The 14,812-nt window shown below is 38.8% G+C and overlaps 1 protein-coding gene across 1 annotated transcript in view; it reads left to right on the top strand.

Moving 5' to 3' along the window:
• Positions 1–14,812, top strand: part of ZDHHC21 (zinc finger, DHHC-type containing 21) — a 38,875-nt gene that overhangs the window by 10,325 nt on the left and 13,738 nt on the right. The window contains exons 4-6 of the mRNA XM_015425414.1: positions 2,239–2,350; positions 3,711–3,849; positions 12,133–12,249. Of these exons, the coding sequence (XP_015280900.1) occupies positions 2,239–2,350; positions 3,711–3,849; positions 12,133–12,249 (368 nt within the window). The remainder of the gene's footprint in view (positions 1–2,238; positions 2,351–3,710; positions 3,850–12,132; positions 12,250–14,812) is intronic.

Below are 14,812 nucleotides of genomic sequence, written 5' to 3'. Positions count from 1 at the left end.
TCTGTGACCCTCATGAGGGTCCCAAGACATCCCTTGAAGACCATTGGGTTAGGGAGCACCTCCTTCCATACATACTCCCATTAGTTAGTGGATCACTAGGGGATGTGTTCTTGTGGATACAACCAGCCTCTAAAATGAAGCTATCTGTCCCCAAAATAAGACCTTTATTTGTTTCAGAGAAGCTTGTCATGTGTATTCCCTTGAAATCCTTTTGCATCTACCACAGACTGTTGATTTTAGAATTAAGTATTTTGAGTTGAACTGTTCTGTACTTTTAAAATATGTTTACATTATCTGTTGTGAAGTACTTTGAGTATTTTGTGGTGGAAAAGTAATCTGTAATAAATATCAATAAAATAAAACAAAAATATAGCTATAATCTTTTAATTAAGTCATATTCATGCAGATGTACAAACATTCAGTTACGTGAAGTTAACTGAAGTGAAGAGAATCATGTCTGCCATTTTTTGTACTTTTTGAAGGAAAATCTTGAAGATAGTCAAAATACAATTTCCTTGTGTGTTTTGAATGACTTTGCCATTGACTGTAGCTACTTCGTGCTTTGTACAGGGACAGATTAAAATAATTCAAACTTAGTTTTAAAAACTTGCACTTTGGAAAAGTTGTTACTTCTAATTTCTGTGCCCATGTATTTGGATTCATTTTGTTAAAACTAAGAGCTTCAGGTAGTTAGTTTTACAAACTTCTTTGCAGAATAAAGCTAAATATACTTAATTGATAGATACTATTTTGGTGTCTTATACTAATGTAGATCGAATTTGATTGCAGATGGTTGCATCTGTTGGTACTATGCACATTGGTATGGTCAGATGCGTTTGCTGTCTATTTTAAATCACATTGGAAAACTTGCTTTAAGTGTTTCTGAGCCTTCTGTTAATGGTAACTCTCTTATTAAAGAGTAACACCTTTGTGACATTGGCTTTATGGGAACAGATTGAAAATCAGTTTCCATCTGGCATTATTACTAGTTTAATGATCTTGAATATTGGGTTTCCATACTGTCAGTGTGCAAATGATGCCATTTTTCAGCAATATGAGAAACATGGCAGATCCCAGCAGGAGGTTTAAAATTAATTCTATACAGGCAAATTCAAAACTATATTTTAGGCTTTATAATGTATATAATTGTTCTACAAAATAAATTATATATGACTTGTTTACTCTGAGAAGCATTGTGTCATGTTAAGGTCCATCTTTCCTGCTTTCAGAGCAGGTCAGCCTGTTCTTAACTGTTAGTTTTGACATCCTCAAATAAGAAAATAAAATTATGGCATATCTTCCCAGAGATCAATCTTATGTTTTGTAAATTTATATTTTCTGTATCTTCGGGAAAAAAACCCACACCTAACAATTCAGAGAGAGTTTGGTACACCTTACAAAAAAATCAAGAGATTATTTGTATTGCAATAAATGCATTAGTTGGATCAAGCTTTGTGGCCCAGATTATCAGCATTCCTCTGAAAAGAGATCACTGGTGTGAAGTGGTCTATGATAAGTTAGGCTTGTTTAATACCATTGCTTAATAGTAATCAAGAATATATCTTCATAATCTAGCTATAAACATATTGAAGGTCCAAATATAAAAAGTGGTATAAGCTTTTCCCCAGTAGAAGCCTTAAATTCATCAACCTTGTCTCTGTGCATTTCCATGTGGGAACTGTGTATGTGCTAGTGAGCTGAAGTTCCCATAGGTTATTAGAGTGCAAGTCCTCTCTCCTCAGTGGTGTTTCCCATCTCTGGGTCTCTTGAGGTGGAAGGGCACACCTGTCTCCCACAGTTCTCTCTTTGCTGCTGCAATGGAAGGAAGTTTCAGAGCCTGTACCTTTAAGAGAGAAGAACATTCTTCCACCATCTAAAAACAATCCAGTCTACACACCCTGAAATATGTAAACAAATAAATAGTCAGTAAGCAGCAATGCAGAATATTTTGGCCGTTTACATATGATTCTGCAGCCTTTCTATTTTGTATGCCAAAGATTTCTATGAAACTAAAATTTTAAACTAATCTGGTCAAATAAAATATACAGTTCTATCTAGTATGTCTACTGTCAACAAGGACTAAAGGACTAACATGTTGTACTAAATTGCACAGTATGGTATTAATTGTTTTGACTGTTTGCTTGGGGGACATCTTGATAGATTCTTTTTATTCATGTAGGAAAGCAATGGCAGTTCTGCAGATATATTATTAATGTCATTTGCATCTCCTCTTTTTAGAAAGAGAGTTTTGGGAGTTATGTAATAAATGTAATATGATGAGACCAAAACGTTCCCATCACTGCAGCCGTTGTGGACACTGTGTTCGGAGAATGGATCATCATTGTCCGTGGTAAGATGAACTTTCCACATTACATCTTCTCTTGGTACACTGCTTTCTAAATTAATCACTGTCTGGCTCATGATGCTTTCCTAGAATTTACCTAGCAGATTTATTCCAATAAGATCAGGAACTAAATTTGTCATTTTAGGTTTTTAGATTTTATATCTGGTTTTCAATATTGATCTGTATATAAGAGTACAGTTTGCTCAACTCTAGACGTATGCTTATAAGTGCTGATATGTTTTCTTTATTTTAGGAGAGCAGCCTTCTCCCTTGAATCTAGTAGGGATGGGCATGAATGGGAAAATGGAGATTTATGGTAGTTAGTAGTTCGTGGTGTCTCACGAACCATGGTTTGCGAACCTCCACAAACTTTTCCATTTACCGAACTGGTTCGGGTTCTTGAGGTTCATGCAGCTTCTAATTGTGTGTGTGTGGGAGCTAAAGGGATCGCTGAACTGGCTTGTATCTAATAGATGCAAGCCAGTTCAGTAATGACTTTTGCTACCCCTGCTGAAGCTCTGACAGCTCTTGCATGACTTGCAAGCAAACTTACATGCCTTCTGAGCTCAGTGGTGAGTTGCACTGCCATTGCAGCATGACTTTAAAGGGTTCCCAATGCCTTTGGCTCCCCCCCCCCCTGTGGAAGCCATGGTGACTCTTGCCTTCTGAGCTCACTTGTGTTGTGCCACAGCGGTGGCACAACTCACAAGCAAACACAGAAGTCATTTATTAAGTGCCTTCTGAGCTCACTCATGTCATGCAATGGTGGTAGCATGACTCACCAATGAACTCAGAAGGCATTTTAATGCCTTCTGAGCTCACTGGCACGTCATGCCACGGTGACAGTGCGGCTTTAAAGGGTTCCCAACCATTGCCTTTGGCGACAGCATGTCTGGCTGTGAACTGTCTTACGAACTGAACAAATCGCCACAAAAACTATGTTGCTTCCCAGGTGCTTCACGAACAGTGTGATTACATGAATCAAGGTTTGCGATCGCTTGAATTGGCCTGGTTCAACATGAAATTCAGTTTGTAATTTGGTTCATACCCATCCCTAGAATCTGTAGGCTGAAAAATATATATTGATTTTGATTTAAAAAGAGAAACTTAATATGTACAGAATCATCTCCCTCTTTTGTAGCAAGAAATCATGTTAGATGGAGAACTGTAGGAAGTGATTTATAAGCTTCAATATTTGCCATTATCTATATGTACAAGAGAAAGCATTCCTCCATTTACAAATGGGCAAGGGATTATTTTGGGTAACTATACTATCTAAAGTCTTTACCATTGGCTTGGTTTATAGCTCATGTGACAGTCTAGAAACCAGTGGTGCTATTGCATGTGTTTATACTGTTTTCTGCAGGATTAATAACTGTGTTGGTGAAGACAATCACTGGCTGTTTTTGCAATTATGCTTCTACACACAGCTCCTCAGTTCCTATACACTTCTACTTGATTTCTGTCACTGCTACTACCTTGAACCACTAAAAAAAATTAATTGGGTAAGAATTTTCTACTTCCAAAGAGAGTGTAAATGCTGATAATTTTACACTGTATAATAATGTACTTTAACATTGATATTTGAAGCACATTTTTTTGTATTTTACCTGTCACTGAATCCTAGTATAGAGGTGTGATTTTTAGGATACCAATGACCTAGTAAAGGAGAAGCTGGTAAATTAGTAAGGGTAAACCCTTTGTTCCTTTAAAAATAATCTTTTACCAAATTGTCATGAAGTTGCTACAAAATCAAGTATATAAGAAAATGTCAAATTCAGTATTATGTCTGCAGTTCAAACATGCATTTGTTAACATTTGCAATGAAAACAGCCCCCTGTGTTTTAAATACATGCATGGTATGCAGTAAACATTATTGGTGTGAGTACACCTTGTTCCCTACAATATACATGTGCGTGTACATTTGTCTCTAACTGTTTATACCTGTTAAGGAATCCCAATTGGGCCTGGGTTTTCAAATAGCTGTGCACGGCTGTCTGAAGACATGCACGTACATGTATATGTTATCATGCTGTGCAAAATGTATAACATGCAGCTGTGCAAAACTGCAGTTTGGCTGTTTGCTGGGAAGGTTCCTGGAACGGAAGTATAAGCAGAACTGTTAGGCAGAGTCTCCCTAAATCAGGACCTATGAGGAGAAATATTCTTGTTTTCTGGCATATTTCTTCTTCTTTGCGTGAATAAAATATACTGGGTGAAGGACAAACAACATGCATCTTTTTAAATAAGTAACCATGAAAGTGATATAGAAAATGCAAGGTTATGATCATATGCAATCATACTACAGTGAAAGCTTTGTTAACTCGCACTCTGTTAATTGGAACACTTGGTTACCTGGCATGCCTGGGACTTGCTGGCCATTCCTTCCAGCCCAGCAGTGATGAGAGGACAGCAGTGCCAAGTGGGTGGTGGCCATGCTGGCAACCCAGCCGGGACCCTCCACCCGCTCACCACTGATGGCTGCTCACTGTTGCTGGGTTGAGCTTGCTTGCCAGCACTGGCAGCGCTGAGCAAAAATGGAGGAGTAGACGGTGGTCATTCTTATTTGAGCTTATTTACAAAGCACAAACCCCCCCCAGTCCTGATGTTCAGAATAACTGATTTAATTTCTCATTCTCACTTTTGAGATTTTAGCAATGTTCTCATCGCGACATCACATCCTGTAGTGGAGACCGGCATACAGTTGTGTGATTGACATTTTAGCAGTCTAAACTAAGAGACTAATGTGTTCACACCAGGGATGGCCAACTATTATTTTTTTTTTTAAAGGCTTAATCAGAGTATTTCAGAATGTTGAAGCTTTGGTAATTCTGAATATGACTATGGGAAACATCAATAGGGATGTGAATTATGACATTCTTTACACATACTGGAGAATGAGGTGATCGAGTACTGAGGCAGTGGAATAGATTGCATCAGACTGCAGGCAGTGGATTCCAGTTTTCAATGACCGCTGTGCTTAAAATCTCTCTGCAAAGAGAGAGCTAGCATATCAAGGAGAATGATTCAGTTCCTTCTCTTTGCATGATTTAGTGGTTTTCTGTTTGCAGAGAATTTTGCATATGGGGAGCATTCTGAAATGTGAATTGCTACCTGCAGTCTGATGTGCTGTCTGTTCTACACCTCTGTATTTATTTAAAATATCTTTTGCTGCCTTTCCTCCCAATTTAGGGTTCCCAATGCAGCAAACAATTATGTACAGAATCATCTCCCTCTTTTGTAGCAAGAAATCATGTTAGATGGAGAACTGTAGGAAGTGATTTATAAGCTTCAATATTTGCCATTATCTATATGTACAAGAGAAAGCATTCCTCCATTTACAAATGGGCAAGGGATTATTTTGGGTAACTATACTATCTAAAGTCTTTACCATTGGCTTGGTTTATAGCTCATGTGACAGTCTAGAAACCAGTGGTGCTATTGCATGTGTTTATACTGTTTTCTGCAGGATTAATAACTGTGTTGGTGAAGACAATCACTGGCTGTTTTTGCAATTATGCTTCTACACACAGCTCCTCAGTTCCTATACACTTCTACTTGATTTCTGTCACTGCTACTACCTTGAACCACTAAAAAAAATTAATTGGGTAAGAATTTTCTACTTCCAAAGAGAGTGTAAATGCTGATAATTTTACACTGTACAATAATGTACTTTAACATTGATATTTGAAGCACATTTTTTGTATTTTACCTGTCACTGAATCCTAGTATAGAGGTGTGATTTTTAGGATACCAATGACCTAGTAAAGGAGAAGCTGGTAAATTAGTAAGGGTAAACCCTTTGTTCCTTTAAAAATAATCTTTTACCAAATTGTCATGAAGTTGCTACAAAATCAAGTATATAAGAAAATGTCAAATTCAGTATTATGTCTGCAGTTCAAACATGCATTTGTTAACATTTGCAATGAAAACAGCCCCCTGTGTTTTAAATACATGCATGGTATGCAGTAAACATTATTGGTGTGAGTACACCTTGTTCCCTACAATATACATGTGCGTGTACATTTGTCTCTAACTGTTTATACCTGTTAAGGAATCCCAATTGGGCCTGGGTTTTCAAATAGCTGTGCACGGCTGTCTGAAGACATGCACGTACATGTATATGTTATCATGCTGTGCAAAATGTATAACATGCAGCTGTGCAAAACTGCAGTTTGGCTGTTTGCTGGGAAGGTTCCTGGAACGGAAGTATAAGCAGAACTGTTAGGCAGAGTCTCCCTAAATCAGGACCTATGAGGAGAAATATTCTTGTTTTCTGGCATATTTCTTCTTCTTTGCGTGAATAAAATATACTGGGTGAAGGACAAACAACATGCATCTTTTTAAATAAGTAACCATGAAAGTGATATAGAAAATGCAAGGTTATGATCATATGCAATCATACTACAGTGAAAGCTTTGTTAACTCGCACTCTGTTAATTGGAACACTTGGTTACCTGGCATGCCTGGGACTTGCTGGCCATTCCTTCCAGCCCAGCAGTGATGAGAGGACAGCAGTGCCAAGTGGGTGGTGGCCACGCTGGCAACCCAGCCGGGACCCTCCACCCGCTCACCACTGATGGCTGCTCACTGTTGCTGGGTTGAGCTTGCTTGCCAGCACTGGCAGCGCTGAGCAAAAATGGAGGAGTAGACGGTGGTCATTCTTATTTGAGCTTATTTACAAAGCACAAACCCCCCCCAGTCCTGATGTTCAGAATAACGGATTTAATTTCTCATTCTCACTTTTGAGATTTCAGCAATGTTCTCATCGCAACATCACATCCTGTAGTGGAGACCGGCATCCTTTGTGTGATTGACATTTTAGCAATCTAAACTAAGAGACTAATGTGTTCATACCAGGGATGGCCAACTTTTTTTTTTTTTTAAAGGCTTAATCAGAGTATTTCAGAATGTTGAAGCTTTGGTAATTCTGAATATGACTATGGGAAACATTAATAGGTATGTGAATTATGACAATTCTTTACACATACTGGAGAATGAGGTGATCGAGTACTGAGGCAGTGGAATAGATTGCATCAGACTGCAGGCAGTGGATTCCAGTTTTCAATGACCGCTGTGCTTAAAATCTCTCTGCAAAGAGAGAGCTAGCATATCAAGGAGAATGATTCAGTTCCTTCTCTTTGCATGATTTAGTGGTTTTCTGTTTGCAGAGAATTTTGCATATGGGGAGCATTCTGAAATGTGAATTGCTACCTGCAGTCTGATGTGCTGTCTGTTCTACACCTCTGTATTTATTTAAAATATCTTTTGCTGCCTTTCCTCCCAATTTAGGGTTCCCAATGCAGCAAACAATCTAAACAAAGTTTACAATACAGATCAAAATATATAAAATATTTAAAACAAAATATATAAACCCATAGACCCAGAAACAGGGAGGAGGATACATGACAGTTAATGTGTGAACATCAAGCAAAACAAAAAGGTCTTTTACTTGCTGAATCAGTGATGGAGGTAGACAGATGACTTGCCCTGGAGAGGGAATTGTAGAGTTTTGGTGCCATATCTGAGAAGGCCCTTTCTTGAGTTGCCACCTATCTAGTCTCAGGTGGTGGGATCACCGAAGATGACCAGAGTGGTCAGGTAAGTTCATATGGAGTAGCAGTATAATCAGGCTTGGTTAATTAGTTTTTATTATATTTATTGGCCACTTTTCTCCCTAGCAGCTTATAACAGATGCAGTCTGCAATAAAGAAATACAATTTAAATATACAGCAAAAACTATGGAGTAAGCTGTAACTTGGGGCTGCGTCAGAAGCCAACAGACCCAGTTGCCCCCTTTGGCTCTTTCCATTTGTTCTACACCTCCTGGTCCTGGCCACACCCAAGATATGTACCTGAGACAGCAGGAGCAAACAGAAGCATAGATAAGATGTTGCAACTGGCATCAGTTTTCCTCTCAACCTCTCCTCCCTCAGGATTGTTTCTTAGTTTCTTGGAATAAAGGTTATATTAAAATGTATTTTTCAAAGAGGTTACATATAGAATATTTCTTCATAAAAGATTCATGTGGGAACTTGATAACTTCTTTGATCCACAGTGTTCTTGATACACAAGAATAAACAATTGTGTAATTATTTTTATCTAAATGTCTAAATGATTCATCCAGACACTACATTTGGATGATTGCTTTGAGACAGAAGCATGTGATGCTGGATTTTATTTGCTTATATGTTGATTAAAGGGCCCAGATGATGAATTTGGATTTTATTTTATTTTTTTGGTAAAGCACTTGCCTCAGAAAATTAGGGCTTTGGCATTCAGTGTTGTTTACATTTTGCTAATGATTTGATTCAGATGATTTGATAGTCACATTCTTTAAAAAAATTCATCTGCAGAATTGGTAGTAGGCTGAGAAAAGAAAAAAAATTAATTTAATTTGCTTGGGAATTCAGCCAGATTTGAAGCTTCAGAGATGACATCAGAGAACCATTTGGTTGATTTCTGACTGTGTTGCTAAGGATTTGATATCCCATAAGTGTGTGTCACACAATCACTCATTCTGTCCTTTGGCACTAAAGGACAGAAACAGAAAATAAAATCCGTTTAATCTTTAGGCAGAAATTATGTGCTGTAGAAACTCAGGACTGAAGTTCAATTCATTTTAGATTTCACACCTTTGCTGTTTTCTTAAGGAATGGAAACATTCTTTTGTGGTTTTTTTGTTTTCAAATGCCTTGATCCTAAACGTTTGCATTGGGGTTTCTGCTTGCAGTGCCAGGCTAAATTCCCTGTGGAGCTAAAAACACCATGAGAAGATGTGCAGGTGAAACTGCCATTATAGCTCCATGTGTTTGCTTGCTGCCATTGTGGCTTGTGTTTCTCAGACTTTGAAACAAAAATGAACAAACACTGACTTTACCTTGATATATGGAAAGGTTTTGTATATCCATTTTAGAATGTTTGTTTGTAGCAAATATAAACATATACCACAGCTAGACTGGGATTGTCTCCACATTTAATATGGTCTAATACAAAGGTGTGATTTTAAAAAATCTAGTGTAAGTTAAAAATTAATGTTAAAAATTTGCCTTGATTTTTTTTAAAAACCCATGTCCCTTTCTCTATATTAGATTATATTGGTAACTGGTCTGTTATAAAGACTCCTGCTATGTTTTTTGGAAACTAAGAAATAAGATTCTGTTTTACTGAAATGAGTAATTACTTGAAAGCCCCCCAGGAATAGTCGCACAGATGCCTTTTAAAAGCTAAATATTAAAAAGCCATGATCTTGAGCTGTATAATTCCCTTGTATGTTTGGTTGTAGATACTGTGTCTGTTTGTCCAGTAGGAGGAGCAGTATTACTTTGAGAGTTCCCTAGAAACTGAGTAAAGCCATTAAGATGCTGTAAATTTTATTTGCTTGCCACCACCAGAAGGCATCACATATTTTATATCCATCAACTATCATTTTGCACAAGGAATTCTATATATTCTGGCAAGCTTGAAAACTCAGTGTGTATTTATGCTTGGCCAACACACAGAGAGGCTGAGCATGAAATCTCTTTCCACCTATTTTTGTATCACTTTAGCTGGTACATCAGTTAACATAAGAACATGTGAAGCTTCCTGTCAGACCTTTGGTCCCTTAGCCCATTGCTGTCTACTCTGGCTGGCAGCAGCTTTCTAGATAGAGGTCTATCATTACTTGGGTGGCAATACTTATGCAAACTCAGGTTTTGCCAGTACTGTTACCCACAATGTTCTTGGTGTAGGTCCAGCAGGTCAACTGGATGTTAAATTGTTCAATGACAGCAACATAGAATGCCTCAGCCTCACTTCAGTTAATGCCTGAAAAATAGGTTGTTTTGATTAGGGTGGTAAAGTGCTAAGTTCAAATTCAAAGTATTATAAACAGTACTATAAACAGTACTATAAACAACCCAGATTTTCTTTAAAGTTTTTAGGAGGCAGTGAGAGAGTTGCTTAACGTCTGATTGTTTGATCATTTAAAAGTACAATACTTCAGCATACGATAGTTCCTTGATTTAAATTCACTGGCAGGCCTAGTCTAAAGCTCCATGGATTATTCAAAATCAGTCCCAGAAAACTGAGTGGAATAAAAGGACTACCAGTGTTGAGACCATGTGATAGACATGTAGGTGCCGGTGCTTATCCTCTCTTGGGACTATATCTGGGAAGTCGGTGATACTGCTTTTAGTTAGGAAATCATAGGGACAGGTTTCATTCATTCTTATCCTTGTTTAAATGGGCTGCTGAATCATTGACAAACATGAAGAATATTACTCCAACTTTGGTGATGGGTGAAAATGAGGATATAGTTTTAGAGTTCAGGCTTAAGGGTAAATCTCACATTGCATGAGAGATGGAACAAATAGTTGAGTAGGAGTGCATACTATGGATCTTGCTGTTTATTTATGAAGATCTGCAGCTCTTAGCCTTAATTTGCCTATGTGAAGTAGTATACCTGATCTCATGCAAGTTTATCAAGCCTTCAGTTTGCTTCTCAATTTCACTTCAAAGGCCAGTTGTATGGGGGAGGGCATAAAATTTCACCAGGTGGCTATCAGGATCTGGGCCATTCAGTGGAAGGAGGCTGAAGGGAGAGAAAGGAGTATTCAAGACATAACAACACATATTGCTCCTTGTCAGTAGTGTCTGATAAAATGTGTCCTTATCCTGAGTGTTTCCTTACTCTGTAGCATTAGCTGCTTCTGGCAAAGGGCAGGAAAATACTTAGCATAATGACACCAGTACACAAAGTAATTCCAACTAGATATTAATGAATTGGGATGGGAAAACAACTGAGGCCCTGGTCACACAGGCCGGATTATGGCGGGGGGGGAGGTGTGGCTAATTGCCCCGGTGCAGTTTGATACACGATTACGCGATCAGACGTGCCGGCGGCACACCACGGGTCCTTCTCTCGGCGCCGGCGGGTAAACAAGGGACCGGAGGGGAATGCCGTGCGCCGGCACGATCACACCACAGATGTCTGGAGGCAGCCCGTGGCAAACGTTTACTAGTACCTTGGAGGTACTAGGTTTTTAAGGCGCATTGTTGGCGGTAAGCCACGGGTGCGCTCCACTACCCAGATGTTGGGGTGTGATCGCGCCCAGATAATCCGCCCACCATCCATGCCTCTCCCGTGGCAACTTTGCCGTGTGACCGGGGCCTGAGGTTGTTTTTTTGTGGGGAGATCAAATGCTTTTTCTTTTTTGTAATATCTTGATCTCAGAGCATATGGTCCATCTTGAATCTAATACCTTTATCTGGGCTGTACAACTTCAGATTACCGATTGGTCTTCATCTAGTGAAAAGTTCATCCAAGCAAAAGTTCTCTCTGTATAGAAAAGTCAAACAAAGGACACTAGCATAGTACACAAGACATGTCAGTAAGAACTAGGCTTATTTGAAAATCATCCTTCACAATCTAGAGACTGTAATTCTGGAGAAATAACCATGAAGACTGTTGCCATAAAAATAAACAGGAGTCTTAGGGTGCCTTAAAGACTAACTAAATTCAATTTCAGCATAAACCTTCTTGAGTTAGACCTCACTTCATCAAGTGCATATATTGTATAAAGTTAAATGTGGTCCCTTTCATGAAATAACTAGAAGACTGTACATATTTAGAGGTGTTACATAGAAATAAAAAGGTATCTGCCAATATATATATATAAATCTCGCTTTAATTGGCATTCCAATGGCTAAACTGTCTACTATAATTGTTCTTGCCTTTTTAGAGAGCTTTTCTGCATTTTTAAAAATAGATATATATATGTTTTTCTGTTTCCTTTTGTTTATAGGAACTCTTTATATTTAGACATGAACTTGCTCTAATAAGAATATCTACCTTCATGGGTTTAATAATGCTAGTTGGAATTAGTGGACTCTTCTATACTCAGTTAATCGGTGTGTTCAATGTGAGTATTTTACTCCTTGCTTTGAATTAACCTTTTCATGCATGATTATGTCATTGTTTAAAAAGTACAAATTACTGTGTAATTTTTTTTGGGGGGGGGGTTAGACCATTCTCTGCCAAGCACAGATTGAAAGAAAAAACTAAAAGTGGAAGGAGAGGAAAGGGGAAGCCAGAGAAGTACGCTCACTTTACATAGAACTGGTACATGGGTGGCCAAACTCACTTAATGTAAGAGCCACACAGAATAAATGTCAGCTGTTTGAGAGCTGCAAGACATGAACAAATATTACAGATATTTTTATTGAAAAATATGCCAATTTGCTTTTTATTAACATTAAATGAGTGCCAAAATTAAAGCCAAAGAGGTAAAAACAGATATTGATAATTATATTCATTTGTCCAATGATATTTATCTAAAAGAGAGAGAGAGGTGGAAAGAAAGAATGAAAGAGATGGAAAGAGAGAGAGAAACAAAGAAGGCAAATAGATTGGGGAGGGAGGGAGGAAGGAAGAAAGAAAGGAAGGGAGAAAGAGAAAAAGACAAAGAAAGGTGGGAAGAAAGCAAACAGATGGAGAAGGGAGGGAGGAAGGGAGAAAGAAAAAGACAAAGAAATGTGGGAAGAAAGCAAATAGATGGGGGAGGGAGGGGGAGGAAGGAAGAGAGAGAAAGGTGAAAAGAAATAAAAGTGGAAAGAAAGGAGAGAGAGAAAGAGAGAAACAACAAAGAAAGCAAACAGAGGGAGGAAGAGAGAGAGATAGAAACAAAGCAAATAGATGAGGGAGGGGGAGGAAGGGAGGGGAAAAGAGAAAAAGAAAGAGAGATGTGGAAAGAAAGAAAATAAATGGGGAGGGAGGGAGAGGTGGAAAGAAAGCAACTTTAACTTTAAATGTGTTCTTTAAACCCCCCCCCACACATCCCCACGCCAACCGACTTGGCTTGGAGAAGGAATGTAAAGAGACAAATGCCTTTTCCGAGCCAAGCCAGTCGGCCAGTGTGGCAGAGTGATGGGGCTTGGGTGGGGGGAGAAAGAGAGAGAGAAAGAAAGAAAGTGGAAACAAAGCAAATAGATGGGGGGAGGGAGGAAGAGGTGGAAAGAGTACAACTTGGGTCCTCCAAGCCCCCTCCCCCACGCTGTCTGACTTGGCTTAGAGAAGGGATTTAAGGAGACAAATGCCTTCTCCAAGCTGACCAGTGGGGGGAGGTGCTTTGAGAATACATTGTTGTTTTCTTTTTCTGCTCTCCCCACCTGAAGCCCACCCAGGGAGGGGAACACTGGCTGGGGAAGGGAAGACCGATCGGGGAGGCATGGCTCCCCTCTGCTTCCCCAGCTGCCCTGTTGGGAGCTGCACAGTATGTGTGAAAGAGCTGCATGAGGCTTCCAAGCCACAGTTTGGCCACCCTTGAACTAGTATAACATCAGAAGTGCATGATTTTTATGTTATTTTTAGTTTATATAGAAGAGAGATTGGGAGAACTGTATATATGCAAAAAAGTATAAGATAGAGGCAGCACAATGAGAAGGGGAACCTTTGGATGGGGTAAGGAAAGGAATGAAGGTGGGAGGTGGAGGAGGATGAAAATGATGAATGGAATCGTGAACAGCAATGCAGATAAGATGTGACTGGAAGCTTTTCAAGTAAAATATATACAAGTAAGAGTGGAAAATCTGGAGCAAATGAAGATCCATACAATGGCAAAACCTTATCATAATAAGTGGGTTACATTAAACAAGTAGCAGTATTTTGAACAAAAGCAAAGGAAAACGGTAAGAAAGGAAAACCAAGAATATTACAAATATCAAATCAAAATGGCATAAAATGAGGTCCTGGGAGAGTGTCTTGGTAGGAAAACAGGAAAACTGATCTTTATTTTAGCTAATGACTAAAGGGGGGCAAAGGTGGTATTGAGGTTATGTGGAGTGGAAAATCTGGAGCAAATGAAGAGCCATACAATGGCAAAACCTTATCATAATACATCATGATACATTACATTAAACAAGCAGCAGTATTTTGAAGAAAACCAAAGGAAAATGGTAAGAAAGGAAAACCAAGAATATTACAAATATCAAATCAAAATGGCATAAAATGAGGTCCTGGGAGAGTGTCTTGGTGGGAAAACAGGAAAAGAAAACTGATCTTTATTTTAGCTAATGACTAAAGGGGGGCAAAGGTGGTATTGAGGTTATGTGGGAACTTGGCTCCAAAATTGATTTGCAGAATGAACAAGAATACAGAATAATTCAAGAGAAACAGAAAGGCAATCTTGTGGAAGTTTAAGATTCATTCATATCAAATTTATTGTATCCTGAAAAAATTTTGAACACTGAAATGAAGCAGAATGCATGGCTTGCCATCTGGAGATATTGTGTTGGAACCAGAGCTGTTTGAATGAAAACTGGGCTTTTGAGGCATGCTATGCTGCCTGGGGTGGGGTGGGGTTGGACACTTTCCCCTTTTTCCTGATAGCCCTTGTGCCACTTGGTATTTTGTTCAGAACAGTCCCTGAAAGCAGCATTTGTTAGAAGTCTTGAATCCAGCATGTTTGTGCATTCAGGACTGATTCA

The sequence above is a fragment of the Gekko japonicus genome, unplaced genomic scaffold, assembly GCF_001447785.1.
Source record: "Gekko japonicus isolate JY-2015 unplaced genomic scaffold, Gekko_japonicus_V1.1 scaffold191, whole genome shotgun sequence".
Classification (NCBI taxonomy): Eukaryota; Metazoa; Chordata; class Lepidosauria; order Squamata; family Gekkonidae; genus Gekko; species Gekko japonicus.
The sequence above is the reverse complement of the archived record's forward strand: the minus strand, read 5'-3'. Positions and strand labels throughout refer to the sequence as shown.